The following is a 19,941-nucleotide window of genomic DNA, read 5'->3' as shown; positions in this document are numbered from 1 at the left end:
CCTTCAGCTGCCCTCATGCCACACCACCCTCATGTCTATTTAGAAGTGCGTCTGCCATGACGAGGAACCGCAGGCACACACTGCAGAGGGTTGGCACGGCTAGGCAGCGACCCTCTTTAAAAGGGGCGGGGCGATAGCCCACAATGCTGTACAGAAGCAATGAGAAATAGAATCCTGTGCCACCGCCATCAGGAGCTGCACACGTGGGCATAGCAATGGGGAACCTATGTGCCACACACTATTCATTCTGTCAAGGTGTCTCTGCGTGCCCCAGTCAGACCGGGCTTTTTAATTCATAGACACAGGCAGGTACAACTCCCTATTGTGAAGTCCCTGTCGACCGACAGCATGGGTGGCTCCCTGGAACCCACCGGCGATACACAAAAATATCCCATTGCATTGCCCAACACAGCTGAGGTAGTAATGTCGTGCTTAATGCAGGTGGGCTTCGGCCCACACTGCATGCCCCAGTCAGCCTGGGGTTCTTTACAAGTGGAAACAGATGCATTTATAATTCCCTGTGGACCCACAGCATGGGTGGGTGCCAGGAAGCCACCGGCGGTACATAGAAATATCCCATTGCATTGCCCAACACAGCTGAGGTAGTAATGTCGTGCTTAATGCAGGTGGGCTTCGGCCCACACTGCATGCCCCAGTCTGACTGGGGTTCTTTACAAGTGGACACATGTAGGTTAAACTCCGTGTGCACCTACAGCATGGGTGGCTCCCTGGAACCCACCGGCGGTACACAAAAATATCCCATTGCATTGCCCAACACAGCTGAGGTAGTAATGTCGTGCTTAATGCAGGTGGGCTTCGGCCCACACTGCATGCCCCAGTCAGACTGGGGTTCTTTACAAGTGGAAACAGATGCATTTATAATTCCCTGTGGACCCACAGCATGGGTGGGTGCCAGGAAGCCACCGGCGGTACATAGAAATATCCCATTGCATTGCCCAACACAGCTGAGGTAGTAATGTCGTGCTTAATGCAGGTGGGCTTCGGCCCACACTGCATGCCCCAGTCAGACTGGGGTTCTTTACAAGTGGAAACAGATGCATTTATAATTCCCTGTGGACCCACAGCATGGGTGGGTGCCAGGAAGCCACCGGCGGTACATAGAAATATCCCATTGCATTGCTCAACACAGCTGAGGTAGTAATGTTGTGCTTAATGCAGGTGGGCTTCGGCCCACACTGCATGCCCCAGTCTGACTGGGGTTCTTTACAAGTGGACACATGTAGGTTAGACTCCGTGTGCACCTACAGCATGGGTGGCTCCCTGGAACCCACCGGCGGTACACAAAAATATCCCATTGCATTGCCCAACACAGCGGATGTAACGTCAGCTGTAATGCAGGTGGGCTAAAAATTCATTTGATTACACTGTAGGCGAGGGCCCACAAAAATTGCTGAATCAACAGTACTAATGTACATCAAAAAAATTGGCCATGGCCAACCAAGAGGGCAGGTGAAACCCATTAATCGCTTTGGTTAATGTGGCTTAAGTGGTAACTAGGCCTGTAGGCAGCCCAGTTTAACGAAAAATTGGTTCAAGTTAAAGTTTCAACGCTTTTAAGAGCATTGAAACATATAAAAATTGTTTAGAAAAATTATGAGTGAGCCTTGTGGCCCTAAGAAAAATTGCCCGTTCAGCGTGATTACGTGAGGTTTCAGGAGGAGGAGCAGGAGGAGGAGGAGGAATATTAGACACAGATTGATGAAGCAGAAATGTCCCCGTTTTGGATGGTGAGAGAGAACGTAGCTTCCATCCGCGGGTGCAGCCTACGTATTGCTTACGTATCGCTGCTGTCCGCTGGTGGAGAAGAGAAGTCTGGGGAAATCCAGGCTTTGTTCATCTTGATGAGTGTTAGCCTGTCGGCACTGTCAGTTGACAGGCGGGTACGCTTATCTGTGATGATTCCCCCAGCCGCACTAAACACCCTCTCCGACAAGACGCTAGCCGCAGGGCAAGCAAGCACCTCCAGGGCATACAGCGCTAGTTCAGGCCACGTGTCCAGCTTCGACACCCAGTAGTTGTAGGGGGCAGAAGCGTCACCGAGGATGGTCGTGCGATCGGCTACGTACTCCCTCACCATCCTTTTACAGTGCTCCCGCCGACTCAGCCTTGACTGGGGAGCGGTGACACAGTCTTGCTGGGGAGCCATAAAGCTGGCCAGGCCCTTAAAGACTGTTGCACTGCCTGGGCTGTACATGCTGCTCGATCTACGCACCTCCCCTGCTACCTGGCCCTCGGAACTGCGCCTTCTGCCACTACCGCTGTCGGATGGGAATTTTACCATCAGCTTGTCCGCCAGGGTCCTGTGGTATAGCAACACTCTCGAACCCCTTTCCTCTTCGGGAATGAGAGTGGGAAGGTTCTCCTTATAGCGTGGGTCGAGCAGTGTGTACACCCAATAATCCGTAGTGGCCAGAATGCGTTGAATGCGAGGGTCACGAGAAAGGCATCCTAACATGAAGTCAGCCATGTGTGCCAGGGTACCTGTACGCAACACATGGCTGTCCGCACTAGGAAGATCACTTTCAGGATCCTCCTCCTCCTCCTCCTCCTCAGGCCATACACGCTGAAATGATGACAGGCAAGCAGCATGGGTACGGTCAGCAGTGGGCCAAGCTGTCTCTTCCCCCTCCTCCTCATCCTCCTCATGCTCCTCCTCCTCCTCCTGAACGCGCTGAGATATAGACAGGAGGGTGCTCTGACTATCCAGCGACATACTGTCTTCCCTCGGCTCTGTTTCCGAGCGCAAAGCGGCTGCCTTTATGGTTTGCAGGGAAGTTCTCAAGATGCATAGCAGAGGAATGGTGATGCTAATGATTGCAGCATCGCCGCTCACCACCTGGGTAGACTCCTCAAAGTTTCGAAGGACCTGGCAGATGTCTGCCAACCAGGCCCACTCTTCTGAAAAGAATTGAGGAGGCTGACTCCCACTGCGCCGCCCATGTTAGAGTTGGTATTCCACTATAGCTCTACGCTGCTCATAGAGCCTAGCCAACATGTGGAGCGTAGAGTTCCACCGTGTGGGCACGTCGCACAGCAGTCGGTGCACTGGCAGATTAAACCGATGTTGCAGGGTGCGCAGGGTGGCAGCGTCCGTGTGGGACTTGCGGAAATGTGCGCAGAGACGGCGCACCTTTACGAGCAGGTCTGACAAGCGTGGGTAGCTTTTCAGAAAGCGCTGAACCACCAAATTAAAGACGTGGGCTAGGCATGGCACGTGCGTGAGGCTGCCGAGCTGCAGAGCCGCCACCAGGTTACGGCCGTTGTCACACACGACCATGCCCGGTTGGAGGCTCAGCGGCGCAAGCCAATGGTCGGTCTGCTCTGTCAGACCCTGCAGCAGTTCGTGGGCCGTGTGCCTCCTATCTCCTAAGCTGAGTAGTTTCAGCACGGCCTGCTGACGCTTGCCCACCGCTGTGCTGCCACGCCGCGCGACACCGACTGCTGGCGACGTCCTGCTGCTGCTGACACATCTAGATTGCGAGACAGAGGTTGAGGAGGAGGAGGAGGGTGCTTTAGTGGAAGAAGCATACACCGCCGAACATACCACCACCGAGCTGGGGCCCGCAATTCTGGGGGTGGGTAGGACGTGAGTGGTACCAGGCTCTGACTCTGTCCCAGCCTCCACTAAATTCACCCAATGTGCCGTCAGGGAGATGTAGTGGCCCTGCCCGCCTGTGGTTGTCCACGTGTCCGTAGTTAAGTGGACCTTGCCACTAACCGCATTGGTGAGGGCGCGTACAATGTTGCGGGAGACGTGGTCGTGCAGGGCTGGGACGGCACATCGGGAAAAGTAGTGGCGACTGGGAACTGAGTAGCGCGGGGCTGCCGCCGCCATCATAGCTTTGAAGGACTCCGTTTCCACAACCCTATACGGCAGCATCTCAAGGCTGATAAATTTGGCTATGTGGACGGTTAACGATTGAGCGTGCGGGTGCGTGGCGGCGTACTTGCGCTTGCGCTCCAACAGTTGCGCTAGCGACGGCTGGACGGTGCGGTGCGAGACATTGCTGGATTGGGCCGAGGACAGCGGAGGTGAGGGTGTTGGTGCAGGCCATGAGACGGTCGTGCCTGTGTCCTGAGAGGGGGGTTGTATCTCAGTGGCAGGTTGGGGCACAGGGGGAGAGGCAGCGGTGCAAACCGGAGGCGGTGAACGGCCTTCGTCCCACCTTGTGGGGTGCTTGGCCATCATATGTCTGCGCATGCTGGTGGTGGTCAGGCTGTTGATGGTGGCTCCCCGGCTGATCTTGGCGCGACAAAGGTTGCACACCACTGTTCGTCGGTCGTCAGGCGTCTCTGTGAAAAACTGCCAGACCTTAGAGCACCTCGGCCTCTGCAGGGTGGCATGGCGCGAGGGGGCGCTTTGGGAAACACTTGGTGGATTATTCGGTCTGGCCCTGCCTCTACCCCTGGCCACCGCACTGCCTCTTGCAACCTGCCCTGCTGCTGCCCGTGCCTCCCCCTCTGAAGACCTGTCCTGTGTAGGCGTTGCACACCAGGTGGGGTCAGTCACCTCATCGTCCTGCTGCTCTTCCTCCGAATCCTCTGTGCGCTGCTCCCTCGGACTTACTGCCCTTACTACTACCTCACTGCAAGACAACTGTGTCTCATCGTCATCGTCCTCCTCACCCACTGAAAGGTCTTGAGACAGTTGCCGGAAGTCCCCAGCCTCATCCCCCGGACCCCGGGAACTTTCCAATGGTTGGGCATCAGTGACGATAAACTCCTCTGGTGGTAGAGGAACCACTGCTGCCCAATCTGAGCAGGGGCCCGAGAAAAGTTCCTGGGAGTGTTCCCGCTCCTGAGCATGTGTCATTGTAGTGGAGTGAGGAGGCTGGGAGGAAGGAGGAGCAGCAGACAGAGGATTCGGATTTGCAGCACTGGACGGCGCAGAACTCTGGGTGGATGATAGCTTGCTCGAAGCACTTTCTGCCATCCAGGACAGGACCTGCTCACACTGCTCATTTTCTAATAAAGGTCTCCCGCGTGGACCCATTAATTGGGCGATGAATGTGGGGACGCCAGAAACGTGCCTCTCTCCTAATCGCGCAGCAGTCGGCTGCGACACACCTGGATCAGGAGCTCGGCCTGTGCCCACACCCTCACTTGGCCCTCCGCGTCCTCGGCCGCGTCCATGTCCTCTAGGCCTACCCCTACCCCTCAGCATGCTGTATTACCAGTGATTTGATTTCCCAGGCAGGAAATAAATTGGCGCAAGCCTGCAGGCCAAATATAATTTTTTCGCTTTTTTGCAAAGGGAAGGCCCCACTGCGGATATTCAATGAACAATACGTTTAATAACGGTGGTGTGGCCCTGAAAAAGTGTCACACAACTTTAGTGTAGCAGAGTTATTAACTCTGGCAGAGCAGGTATTTGCCAGTCAGGAAAGACAATGGCACAAGCCTGCAGTAAAGCGTAGCTGGTTGCGTTTGATTTTTGTACGTTCTCCACGCAGCACACACGTACACGGAGACCTTAGGACTGACACAGGCAGGCCAAATATAATTTTTTCGCTTTTTTGCAAAGGGAAGGCCCCACTGCGGATATTCAATGAACAATAACTGTGTTGTGGCCCTGCCTACACAATTCTGTCCCTGTAGTATCAATGGAGGGTGCAATGCTCTGCACAGACGATTTTTTGAAAAAAAAAAAAATGCAACACTGCTAACAGCAGCCAGCACAGTACTGCACACGGTTAAATTTGGCCCTAGAAAGGACCGTTGAGGTTCTTGAAGGCTACACTCACTCCTAACACTCTCCCTGCCTAAGCACCACTTCTGTCCCTAATACCGGGTGCAATGCTCTGCACTGCCGATTTTGAGAAAAAAAAAAATTTTCCACTGCTAACAGCAGCCTGCACACACGTAGATGTGGCCCTAAGAAGGACCGTTGGGGTTCTTGAAGCCTAAACTCACTACAAACACTCTCCCTACAGCAACTCCAATAGAACAGCACTTTCCCTCACTAACTCACACGGCATCTGAGCCGAGCCGCGGGAGGGGCCGACTTTTATACTCGGGTGACATCTGATCGCCCCAGCCACTCACAGCAGGGGGGTGGTATAGGGCTTGAACGTCACAGGGGGAAGTTGTAATGCCTTCCCTGTCTTTCAATTGGCCAGAAAAGCGCGCTAACGTCTCAGAGAGGAAACTGAAAGTAACCAGAACACCGCGTGGTACTCGTTACGAGTAACGAGCATCCTGAACACCCTAATATTCGCACAAATATCAAGCTCGGACGAGTACGTTCGCTCATCTCTATTTAAGACTGTTGTATAAAATGCCAGTTGTAATAAATTTCCCCAATTATTTTTTTTTCAAAGAGTCAGGATGGACTTGTTATCATAAACTTAACTACCAGGGTAACAGGAATAGCAGCTGCCTCAGGGCTAAACATCTAAGGGCCCTTTTTACACAACAATTATCGCTCAAAAGCCACCTTTTGAGGGATAATCGTTGCTTGTAAATGTGTGCCCATCGTGCACTTACCGTGCACTTTTCGTCCCTCACTGAGTTCAGCTCAGCTTAAAATCCGTCATCCCTGATAAGATGGACCACACGCTGAGTTCTCCGTGGGCAGCGCTGATAACATTCTTTCAGCTGCTGTCCAGCTGGAGAACAATACTGATGTATTTAGAGAACAGACCACCTGCTGTTCTCTAAATACATGCAAATGAAGCTAGTTAGCTACTAATGGTCTGATTAGCCCATTAGTAACTAATGCAAAATGATTGCTCAAAACTATCAGTTTCTGACGAATTTTGAGAGATCATCTGTGTGTGTAAATGGGGCTTTAGTGGCAAATCCTCTCATTGAGCAAAGATGTAGTTAAAGAGACTGTCACCATGTTTTTACAGCCCTCTCTGATAGCGGCACAATATAGTGACAGTCACACTGATTACACCGATATATCTGCTGTGCAGATCAGTGCAGTAGATTTTGAGAAACTTACCTTTTACTCAGTAGCAGCACATGCATAGAGGACTACCTGAAGTAGTCCTGGATATACATGAGCTGCAGGCTAGCTCCACCCACCCTGCCCTCCAGCCAATCATTGGCAGCTCTCTCTGTGCTCAGTAATAGACATACAGCAATCTGATGACAGTCTCTTTAATGCTGACTGAATGAAGGAAGAGAGCAATGTAAGAGTAAATTCTATGTTTTATTATGGAGTCTAGTACGGAGGCGTTTCTTGAAGCTGAAGGGTTCCATTGCAAAAACTGTAACAGGGCGCCCCAACTACAGTATAATGCTTCATTCATAGTATTGGTCCCCTTGTATGGAAAAGAGAGGCCTTATGGGCCTCCTAAGGCTCCACGGCGACTGAGTCCTCTATTCCATTACAATTATGCCCCTAGTTACACACAATATACCTCTTATTCTCTTCCAGTATCCCTGTATATGACATCATTACTTTATTTTTTTTCTATCTGTACTGTGATGTCACAGGGTACATTGTGAGCCTTTTTGTGAGCACTATTCGTGTGCTATGTTTTTATAATGTGCATTATACAGTGACATCACTGTGTCTATTCTTCTGCATTACCCTGTACTGTGAAATCGATTTACACAATTGATACACTACAACTTTAATGAGTAGATTTTTCCTGTACCATGACATCGCTTTGCGCATTATCCAATTATTCTGATATTACTGTGCATATAATGCTCTTTAACCCCTTAAGGACCAGGCTGTTTTGTAGCTCAAGAACCAGACAGCTATCACAATTATTTTTGCTGTGTTTTTTTTTCCGTGAAATATAGGACTATTTTTTTATGACTTTTTTTCCCCCCATTTTGTAGTTTTATTGGGCGTAAAAAGCTAAAAAAAGGATTTTTTTTAACATTCCTAGTTATTTTTTTAATTAGTATATTTACACTAAAATAAAGTGTGGGAACGGATTCCTCATTTTGTTTCGGACGTTTTGATATATAATATGTGTGGTTTTGGATTACAGGGCGCTTATAGCGACATTTTTGGTTGGCGTCGGTTACAGTGTGTGTCGGGATCAGTGTCAGCAGCAACGCTGGGCAGAGGAGAAGCGGAGCCTCCACGAGGGGGAGGGGGTAAGTATATGGGTCTCGGGGAAGGGGGGGTGAGAATGTCACTATGATACAGGGGGCAGCTGTGGGGTGTCACTATAACACTGGGGGCTGCTGTGGAGTGTCATTATTACACTGGGAGCCACTATGGGGTATTACTATTACACTGGGGGCCGCTGTGGGGTATTACCATTATACTGGGGGCCGCTGTGGGGTGTCACTATTACTCTGGGGGCCGTTGTGGTGTGTCGCTATTATTCTGGGGGCTGCTGTGGGGTGTCGCTTTTATTCTGGGGGCTGCTGTGGGGTGTAACTATTATTACTGGGGGCCGCTGTGGGGTGTCGCTACTACACTGGGGGTCGCTGTGGGGTGTCGCTACTACACTGGGGGCCGCTATCGTACTGGGGGCCGCTGTGGTATGTCGCTATCGTACTGGGGGCCGCTGTGGGATGTCGCTATCCTACTGTGGGCCGCTGTGGGATGTTGCTATCTTACTGGGGGCCGCTGTGGGATGTCACTATCGTAATGGGGGCCGCTGTGGGGTGGGTCACTATTATCACTGGGGCCGCTGTGGGGGGTCACTATTATCGCTGGAGCCGCTGGGTGGGGGGTGTATCACTATTACCGCTGGGATATGTTTTCATGTGGCAGAAATGGGCAAGGCTGCTTCAAAATAGACAGCGTGCAGATTTTGACTGCTTTTTGGATGCGAAAATGCTGCAGAATTTTTCACAGCATTTTCATTGAGCACTGTGTACTCAGGGAAGCAGAAGGCAGAAAGGGTTAAATGCCCCTCCTGCCTTCTCCTCCGGGTTATCAGCTGTCACTAACAGCTGATAACCTGTTCTTGCCTCTGATTGATTGCAGAGGGCAGGAGGCTTAAAGCACCGCCGTAATGTTACATACGGCGGATGCTTTAAGCCTAGGACCAGGCGCCGTAAATGTACAGTGCCTGGTCCTAAACGGGTTAAAGGGGGTTGTCCTACCTCACCGTTTCAGGACTCCGATAAGAAACCCAGGGCTGGTTCCCTTTCCCTTCGCCGGGTGTTACAGAAACAGCTGAAGTGGCGGCATGATGCAGTTTCCATAACTCCCACTGAAGGTAATGAGAGCTGCAAATACCATGTAGCACAGTGCGCCACTGCTTCCACAACTCCCATATCATGGAATCAGCATAGCATGCATGATGTGCTACACTATTTCGGATTTACTGAAATGGCTTCAAGCTGCCACCTTAGTAGTTTCCATAACACCCGGTGGGATGGTCGGGAACCAGCTGATTTCTCATCTGAGCCATGAAATGCCGTGAGGGGAATACATCTTTTATGTTCATGCAGTATTGGTTGGGGGTGCATTGAAAAATGTGTCAAAAACTGTACTGGCAAAACTGCAGGTGGCTTTGCCTCAGTTTTGCTGTGTTAAAATAATCACACAATTGTGACCAAGCTGCAACAAAAATTTGGTTCATACCACACCACAACCACTACGTGTGAACACAGCCTTATTACACAGTAAAAGCACTAGTAATTGCTCTACAGCTTGCACCCTTTCCTAATTTGTGAGCATTTTATCACTAGGTGCACTGTACAGATACTGGCCAGGGGACTGGCTTATGAAACTTTGTGTGTACTCCAAAGTTTTAATGAAGATGGTTGAAGCATTGTACAAAACACGCACTTTTACCTTTTTTTATCACCCTCTACAGGGTATTTCCTCATAGCAAGGTCTTGGGAGCAGGGCCCTCACTCCTATTGTTTACTAGGCTTTGCTTAGACATGTACCCTCTGAATAGTAAAGTGTTGTGTAACGTACTGGTGCTATAAGATTACTACTACTTGGGCTTATTTCCAGCATAAAATCTAGCACTTGTAAGGTGCTGAATAAAGGCCCTTGTACATGCAACGATTATCTCTCAAAATTTGTTCAACCGGACGGAAATGAGCTACAATCGTTACATGTAAACGCGGGCATTGTGCACTTTTCGTTTGAATGATGGATTTCAGTTCACTTAAGATCCATCATTCACACCTAAAAGAGTGAGCAAATACATTCCATTTGGATGCATTTCATTCATGTTTACACTAGCCTGGAGGTGAACAATGGAATGTGTCGGCAGCTGTTTGCACAGCTGGCCGTGTGTTTAAACACACACTGGGTTCTTCAAAAACTCATGGAGGTTCCTTTACATGCAAATGAAGATAATAAAGTGTTAATGGACATTAATAGCCATTAACACTTTATGCAAATAGATTGCTAAATCTTTCATTTGCTTGAAAGATTATCTTTGTGTGTAAAAGGGTCTAAAGGCCCATTTACACGCAACGAATATCACTCAAAATTTGTCCAAACGGTCAAAAATATGCGATACTCAGTACATGTAAACACAGGGACTGCGCACTTTTCGTTTGAACGATGACTTTAAGGTTAACTTACAATACATCGTTCAGCCACTGAGAGATAAAACATACACATTTATCTCTCAATAGACTGCACTCTGTTCTCTTCCTTGGCATATTTACACTAGCTGGGAGAGAACAATGCAATCTGCCAGCTGCTGCAAGCAGAACAATGGAGCTGTTTACACAGCTACGTGTGTCTTTAAACACAAACTGGGCTCTGCAAACAGCTCCTGGAGGTACTTTTACATGCAAATAAAGATGATAACGTGTTGAAGACCATTACCACTTTATGCAAATACATTGCTAAATATTTCAGTTGTTTGAAAGATTATCTTTGCGTGTAAAAGGACCTTAACATTTCTGTTTATTTTTTTTTCCTTTTGTTGATGTGCTCTAGCTTTTCTGACTATTCCTGTGGGGCCTTCATGACAGAATAAACATGATCACGTTTTGTTATCTGTCGTCACAATAGATAAACACATTTATTAAAAATAAAAGCTCTGCAAAAAAAAAAAAGGCGGCAAAAACAGTTAGGGTGAGCACCCACTGGTGATACGATTGACTGAGCGCTGTGGCCAATTAGTGACAGCACTCAGCTGTCATTCAATGGCGGTTGGGCGCTGCCTCTGATTTTCCACAGCGCTCAGCCAATCAGAGGCAGCGCTTTCTAGATGCGGGGATTTTTTAATCCCCAGTCTCCAGAACACAGAAGACGACTGCCGGGGCTGGAGGGATGAGTCGGAAGGCTCTTCTAGGTAAGTTAATTTTTTTTTTTTTTTTACAGCTAGCCATGATTTTCAGCAGCGCTGGTCCCATTTAAAGCAATGGGATAGCATCGCAGACCTCTGCCACAGTTGTGACATAGCTGTCACAGTTGTGTCAGGGGAGCGCAACGTACTCCCTATGTTTTCAATGAGGCTAGCGTTCCTGCTGTTGGCCCCATTGAAAAGAATGGGCGATATCACAGATTCTTCTTTGTGATGCAAGGTTACAGTGAAAACATCGCTAATGAGAATGAAACCATTGAAAATCCTTGCATCGCAAGAATATCTTATCGCCAGTGGGTGTTCACCCTTATGGTCCATTTACATGGGATGAGCTGTCTGGCTAACGATGCCCGACACTTGTCCCACTGATGCTTGTTCCTGTGCTGTTACACAGGAGTGAGTATCGCTGGCATTGCTCACAGCGCTACTGGCATGGAGGTGGAACGCACACCCGCCTCCATTCACAAGTGAACGCCTGCTGTTTACACTGAACGGCTCATCGTTCAATCGCTGCATGCAGAAATTGAACCACTGAATAATTCTCGTCAGTCTCTGCATGCATTTATGGTTCAAATTCCCGCTTGGAAATCATTGACTATAACTGGTTCTGCTGGGTTTCCGTCATGGTGTCTGGCATTTTAGTGGAAAAGTAGAACAGCATGCTAAGTTATTTTTTTATGACAATTATGACAGAACTCCCTGAAGGAATCTCCAAAGAGAGGTGTGAAGAGACTCTAACATTTACATTTGTGCCTTCCAATGTCATATTAGCAATAGAACAAGGGTGCGCTTTTATTTTAGGCTTCAGAGCTGCTTCTAAGCCTTTGATGCTCTATTCTGCAATTCCTAAGGCATTATTTGTCTTTTTACATGCAGACAAGTTGTAGGTTGCTATTCAATTAAACTGAGCACAAGAGGTTTAACCCAACAGGTCATTTGCATTGTGCACATCCCACGGCAAACTGCTTTTCCCCAGACTGTGCATGTACAGAAGTGAACTGCCAGGTCTGGCTTCAGGTGATTTCTCTTACTGCAGCTGGGGAATAGCAAGATACTGGGCAATGTTTTATTATATGACTTTGTTATCCACTGATGAATACTGAGAGGGGCCACACTATGCAAAACCCTAACTGCTATAAATTACAGCTGAATATGTGCCGGAAAGAACCTTGACGTATTAACAAAAATGTATCACTGCTTCAATTGTTCTAATTTCCACTGCAGAATGAGCGGCAGACAATGTTATTCTGTTCTGCAGAATAATCTCTTACCTTAATGATAACAGCGTGAGCAGGAAGATTGACACCCCAGGCTAATGTGGCTGTACAAACCAGGACTTTGATATGTCCCTGAGAAAAGAGGTTCTCCACCAAACTCCTATCTTGCCGCAGCATGCCTGCATGATGAATACTAAATCCATCTGGAAACAACTCTCTTAGCTGCTTATTTCTAGACCTTTGCACCTGTAGAAGACAAAAGCATTTGGCAAATGACTGATTAGTTCATAATGAAAAGACATTCATGTGTAGTGAAAATATGCAATCACAAAACTAAGGCACCTTCTTTTGATATTCTAAATACTGCTATTGTTTGCATTGTAGCTAAACACAAAGTATGGCAAATTCAGACATCTCTTTGTTCCATACCTAGCTACTGCTAAATATGCTTACCACGTATTAATGTTGTACCACTGACTTCATGTAAAAGCTTCTTCTATCGCTTTAATTCATACACACAATGCTGTCAAATTATGAAATTATGACAAACAAGCCATACAAATGAACTTGGAGACATATGATTGGCACTTGGGAGGAATACAGTCTCACATACCAGGTTTAAATATTGATGGCCTATCCTTAGGTCATTAATATTTCCTATATACTGGGAGACACTTACATAATCATTCATTATGTAGCTATCTCCCAGTATATATAAGTTGCTAGTGTTACCTTGGTTAGCCATTCCTTTCTATCTGAAACTTCTGGTCTCTTTTTCCTTAGGTGATCACGTGATATCAATTCTGACCAGCACAGATTTATTTGGGTTTATGTACTCTTAAACTAGTTTCTTTGTCAGCTTAACTCCTTTGCAATGTTACATAGAGTGTACCATACAAGCTCTTTAGAGGGAGAAACAGACACTCCTATCACAGTAACTGATGATGATCACCTAGCTGCTGTCACACAGCTATAATAGAGAAGATCACAGCTCATCCTCCTGACTGTATACTTGCAGCCTATAGCTTATTTAGGTGAATACAGAATGTAATGGCAGTGTTTTCCCTGTAACAGAAATGGTACAGTCTCCAGCTGGGCATGTGATGCTGCGGTGATGCATCATGGCAATGATAGCACAAAATAGTGAAAACAGAAATCTCATCATCAAGATGTTGTTTGATAAGCATCAGACAGAAGGCTGCATTACATGGAAATGACTGCAATACACATACTGTGCTTCCCCAAATATAAGACAGGGTGTTATATTAAATTTTGGTCAGCAAGATTTACCTTTTTTTTTTACATGTATAGCTGCCTGGATACAATTTAAATTGGCTTTTTATTTACTGTAACGGCCTATTTTTGGAGTAAGGCTTATATTTCAAGCATCCTGAAAAATCCAGAAAAATAATGCTAGGGCTAATTTTCAGGCTAGATCTAGTATTTAGGGAAACATTGTAGCAGACATCCAGAGTATGACAGGTAATCAGGTGAGAAGCGCTGGGATGGAAAATGTTTTTTGCCGGAGTGGCCCTTTAAAGAGGCATTCTGGGGAAAAAAAACAATGATAGCCTATCCATTCGAATGGGTGAAACTATAGTACACAACAGCAGCACTTACACAGAGAAGCCGATGTGAATGAACAAACACTGAAGTCGAATAGACCATCACTAGCTCTACCTGTAAAATCCCTTTAATTCCATGTAAATCAGGATTAAAGAATATCTAGTGATAGTTTGTTTTTCTAAGACAATGCTCCTAATCATGACTGAAATTATTCCGGCACGTTAATCATATGTGTAACACGGGACTGATGTGAATTATTTCAGGGCATTTCATGAGCGGTAGCAAGTGAACGCAACCCCGAATTAACCACGGTAAGTCACTGCAAGCACAGAAGACATTTCGAATTCAGGTCAGTTTGCATACAATATAATTGATGGGACCTAGTGTTCTGATATTATGTGCCACATCCTTCAACTTATAAAATACATTGGACACTGATTTGTAAACAATCGCAGAAGCCTTTCTCATAGCCGTATTTCAATATTCTACATTGTCCACAAGTAATTGAAAAACAGTGCATTAACATTTCTTGTCAGCTGCTCGGCGGATATTCATTGCTGCATGAATTTTCAATCTTATGTGTGAGATTAACATAAAAATATAGGCAATCTATTAAGAGAGTGTTTTGTCTGCAGAAGTCCTAATTTGCTGAACTGAAATCAAAGTAAATATATGGTATTTTTATCAAATATAAAGATGGAATAACACAATAGCAATGAACAGACCCGCAGCAGTCATTCTGCCTAACATTTGTAATGCTAAACACATACATGTAAAGCTACATGTTCTTGGTGTTTGGTAATACAGGGCGATTCAAAAAGAATGGTCCAAAGGCTGATTTATTCCTACATGAACTGATATACAACAGCCAGAATGCATGAAAAGATGTAAGAACGCTTCAGGTGCACCATACTGTTTGTGAGCTGTTCAACTTCATTCTTAATGTTGTGTAGATGAGGTCAGTGAGGGGTAGGCATTGTTCGATGTGGGCATCGTTGGTGACCCAGCGGATGTCAAGTCATGTCCTGGCCTATAATCCTTGGGAGATGCATAGTTTTAGGTCTTCTAGTGTCATCAACGACACCCGCATCAAACCCCTGTAATGTGCATTAAAAATCCGAAGAGTTCCTCTATCTTTTAATGTCATTCTGGCTGTTGTGTGTCAATTCAGGTAGGAATAAATCAGTTCTTTTTGAATCACCCTTTATGTATATACAGTTATATATCATGTAGATCTGCTTGCTAAATAAAGCACAAAGCGCATGGTTTGCAAGAATCTATCATTAAAAGCTAACAACATTGGGGCGCTGTTGTATATTAGTTTGTATTAAGTACAGAGTATACTGCAGTAATATAGCCTCTTGTTTTTTAGCTTAGCCAGGTGAGCGATTTCTCAATCAGTGCCCTATTGACGGCGAGTGCATACAGGCCAACTATTGCCTGAATTTGCTGTCTCCAGCGATTATTTGGGTAATCATCGCCTAGTGTAAAGTTACTTTTAGTCATTTAGTGTATCTAATACTTCTGCTGAAATAAGCACAGGATGAAAGCAGCCAACTGTCCTAATATTAAACTAGCTACTCAAATGTCCCTCATTGTAGATTTTTTAGTAGTCTGTGAAAAATATGGCTTACATACAGCAAACATATGTAAATCGCACACAGAGAGACATGGAGAGTATATGTTTTGTATAACAGGCACATTTTTAGACAATATCAATACAGGGTTAGAAGTAACTCTAAGCATTATAATAGAGACTTATTTGAACTCTTGAAAGAAAACTTTTTGCATAAATTTGCATGATACAGGGTCACAGCTTGTTAGACACTGATGTTAAAAGTTAATATGCAATAGTTAACAATCATAACATCATGTAGAATAATTATGGTGAACACAGAAGAGTGGAAAATCGCAAGATTGCTAAGCAATACCATCGCAATTAAAGCAATTTATTACAATTCATTAAAAATAGAAACATGTTCAAGTGCTGACGGTGTCTCTAAGGGATGGTCAGAAATAGAAGAGTATGAAAGACAACAAATTGCATAGTCAGTATTATTCAGATGCCAAGAAGACGGCTGTTAACAGTTATTGGCTGAGCTTTGAGTCTCCGGACTGATGGCTGAGAGCTGCAAGCCATGGGTGACTTGCTGCAAAAAACTTCAGTATGTGAAAATACACTTGATCTACAAATGAGCTAAGGTGCTCTGGTGAAATGTCTAGTAGTGATGGTACAATACTCACCTTCCTTTGAGGACAATTACAACTATAATTTAGTGTCAGTGGTCATCAAAAAATTACAGACAGCAAAACAATTTTTATGATGTTGCTGAATCATCTACTCAACTATCTCACCGATACCCCGGAAATCTAAAAAATATGTCATGCCTTCACACTTTTTCAAAATTTTATTACATGTAATTAAAAAAAAAAAAACAACCTTAGAAATTCTACAGATAAAACTGATTTTAGTGAAATTATATTCTATGTGTATAGAAAAGTTTCATGGGTTAAGCTCCAGTGCCTCAGAAGTTAAGCCTGATAATTGTGAGTTCAGTCACATCTTGCTTGTAAAGTTGATCAAAGGAAAATTAAACTAAAAGTTCAAGTTGTCACAACATGATAAAGCACTTGGTAACATCACAAACACAAACGTAGCAAATTTCTGATTGCCCTTAAGTTTGTGCTGCCCACTTTTAGAACTTCAGAGTGGTCATGGTCCGAGTGTTTTCATATAAATATCAGGACATCTAGGGAATACACTGGGATATCTGAATTCTGGAAACTGAAGATTTTTATGTTTCGCTCTACAGGAAAACTAATAGCTTGACTCTTGTAGCTCAGTAAATAAATATCTCACATCTATGTTCTAAGAAATGGATGTCTACAGGGATGTAGCTATAAGGAGTGCAGAGACAGCAGCCAACACTGGTTCCTGACAAGGCCCAAATGCCCCTCTGCTATATAAGGCAACATCAGTTTGTTGTCAGTTTATCACCCTACCCCTAATAAATCAATCTCTTGATAGGAAACCACAGCAACATTGTACCAGAGAGAGACAGAGAGAGAGAGAGAGAGAGAGAGAGAGAGAGAGAGAGCGCAAGATCTACGCAATTATGCTAATTGTCATCTAGAAGCAATACTTCTGCTAGTCAATATGTGCTGCTGGAAAACAATTGGAGTACCATGAAAGCATCACTGTTATGATAGGTGCAGTCTTCTAGCAAGTGATCTCCATAGAAGTGGCAGCCACAATCATCCATTGTAGTCCCTGCCTTGGTCCTCAATTTAATAGTTCTAGCCACAGTCCCCAGTAAAACAAGGTCTTATTAGGGTCTGATACAGGCACAGCCACTGAAAAAACGGTTACAGGCACAGGTCTGAAGAGAACAGTGGACTATGGACAACCTATGTAAAATGGAGTGCTTTCTTTTCATCTTAAGTGCTCATTGGCCATTACTGCCCTAATCTTGTACTGATTGGCATCTTGGGTTGTTCAGTTTGGCCAGGTATGTGAAAACTTTCTGCTAGAGTACAGTTTCTGGGAATTAAATTACTTCTATAATTCAGCCATTACTAGTGAAACACACTAACAAAACATTCCACTATGCCATTTTCCTTTGCAATACTTTTGTGATCTGCATTACAGGCAGAGTAAATTGTCTGGCTCCACAAAGCACAGAAGATAAAAGATAACTAACATGCACTTAGCATTTAATTCCTGCACTGACAAAGTACATTTATATTTCAACACTAGAAAAAGCACAATATCATTCTCTTATTGTTAAGTAGACTGCAGAAAGAAAGAAAACTAAAGCACACATGCAAAATAGGGAAAACTTTTTATATTAATGTCTCGGGTCTTTATAGCTTACAATTTCCACAATGAAGATAAAATTATGTCAAAATTGATAAAAAACGATAGGTGCAATGATCCAAGAAATGGAAGTGTGTAAAACTAAACTGTAGGTAAGAATTCATTCAAAGACTCTGAAATAAGGATGACAAAAGGACTACTGTGAACAAGACATCCTCAAGTATGCTGAAAAAATCTGAAAGCAGCTTTTATTATTATTATAGCCTATAATAAAGGAGAGCAAAGGGGGCACATCAATGAATCATTTGTCGAATATATACACCAAATCTGAATAGTACCACATACTGAACAAGCTATACAATTGGCTTGGCCAGAATTCAGATCCATGGGATCTTATACAATGTTGATTTATTTCTGTCTGTATCTGTCAGAATTGCCTGTTGGACTTTATAGCACTAGTGTGCACACCGGCACAGCTACTTCTACAGCAGCTATGGAGCACAAAGCACGGGTCATAGCTACTACAAAGCTTGTTCAATTTTATAGTAGTCTGTTGAACTAAAAACACCATGAACAATGCAACATTTTTAATTTTTGGGCACAAAAGTCTCTTAAGGATCTACTGACACTGCTCTGCAGTGTACAATGGAGGGATACCTAGGGGAGATTTCCCAATATATACCTCCAACAGATGCCTCTCGCATATGTCGCACACATTTTCCCATGTTAGAAAAGAGTATGGATACCTCATATGGAAAAGCGCAGCAGACTCTCAGGAGCCCAATCGAATTTAAAGGGACACAATTTTGGCTACCATCCATTTAATGGAACCCTACAATTACATTTGACATATGCATTGGAAGCGGATTCATAATGTGGCTTTCTCCTTTGAGTTCTGTGAGGTGAATGATTGCTGTAATTTAGCAAATAGGGGTCTCAGGGCTGTAGATCTCACTATAGGTAAGGAATAACCACAATTAAACATTTGACATAAGCTGAGATAAGTCTTTTACATCGTACTTGAGAAATTTTGACCCACTCTTCTTAAAGGAGATGTCCCGAGGCAGCAAGTGGGTCTATACACTTCTGTATGGCCATAATAATGCACTTTGTAATATACATTGTGCATTAATTATGAGCCATACAGAAGTTATAAGAAGTTTTATACTTACCTGCTCCGTTGCTAGCGTCCTCGTCTCCATGGTGCCGACTAATTTTTGGCCTCCGATGGCCAAATTAGCCGCGCTTGCGCAGTCCGGGCCTTCAGCTTTCTTCTATGGAGCCGCTCGTGCCAGAGAGGGGCTCCGTGTAGCTCCGCCCCGTCACGTGCCGATTCCAGCCAATCAGGAGGCTGGAATCGGCAGTGGACCGCACAGAAGAGCTGCGGTCCACGAAGGTAGAAGATCCCGGCGGCCATCTTCAGCGGTAAGTATTGAAGTCACCGGACCGCCGGGATTCAGGTAAGCGCTGTGCGGGTGGTTTTTTTAACCCCTGCATCGGGGTTGTCTCGCGCCGAACGGGGGGGGGGGTTAAAAAAAAAAACCCCGTTTCGGCGCGGGACATCTCCTTTAACAGAATTGTTTTACTTCAGCTACATTAGAGGGTTTTAGGTAATGGACTACTTATTTTAGGTCTTGCCACCGTATCTCAATGAGATTCAAGTTAGGACTTTGACTCGACCACTCCTAAACCTTAAAGCAGTTGAGCCAAGGTAGAAAGTTATTCCCCCTGCACAGAAATGACTTTCACATAGGGCCAGGTAAGCTGAAAAGAAGTTTTCCTTCAATGATTGAAACTATCATTTAAAAACATTTGTCTGTCTACTGAAGATCTGAAACATTCAAGTATGCAAGCAGAAGAAATTTGGAAGGGGCAAATGATGAATGAACTGGCTGGTTGTCACATGGGCTGTAAGTTCACTATATCAGTCCTGCTTCATATGTCATTTTTATATCATTTAAGTAGGTCAAAGTGACCTGGCATTTACTTGATAATACAGTACAATGCTTCCGCTCATGTTTAAAGAATCTGGTGTGCTAGGCACTCTCTTATCATTCAAAGGGTAGGTCACCCTGAACTGATTAAGTTTATGCGTTAAACGTCTTTCAAATTT

General features: G+C 45.2%; 1 protein-coding gene across 1 annotated transcript in view; it reads right to left on the bottom strand.

The window, feature by feature from the left end:
- ASCC3 (activating signal cointegrator 1 complex subunit 3) overlaps positions 1-19,941 on the bottom strand; it is a 677,124-nt gene that overhangs the window by 208,026 nt on the left and 449,157 nt on the right. Inside the window, exon 15 of the mRNA XM_066608127.1 lies at positions 12,500-12,691. Within this exon, the coding sequence (XP_066464224.1) occupies positions 12,500-12,691 (192 nt within the window). The remainder of the gene's footprint in view (positions 1-12,499; positions 12,692-19,941) is intronic.

This window comes from Eleutherodactylus coqui, chromosome 1, assembly GCF_035609145.1.
Source record: "Eleutherodactylus coqui strain aEleCoq1 chromosome 1, aEleCoq1.hap1, whole genome shotgun sequence".
Classification (NCBI taxonomy): domain Eukaryota; kingdom Metazoa; phylum Chordata; class Amphibia; order Anura; family Eleutherodactylidae; genus Eleutherodactylus; species Eleutherodactylus coqui.
Note: the sequence above shows the minus strand (reverse complement) of the source record. Positions and strands in the feature narration are given on the sequence as shown.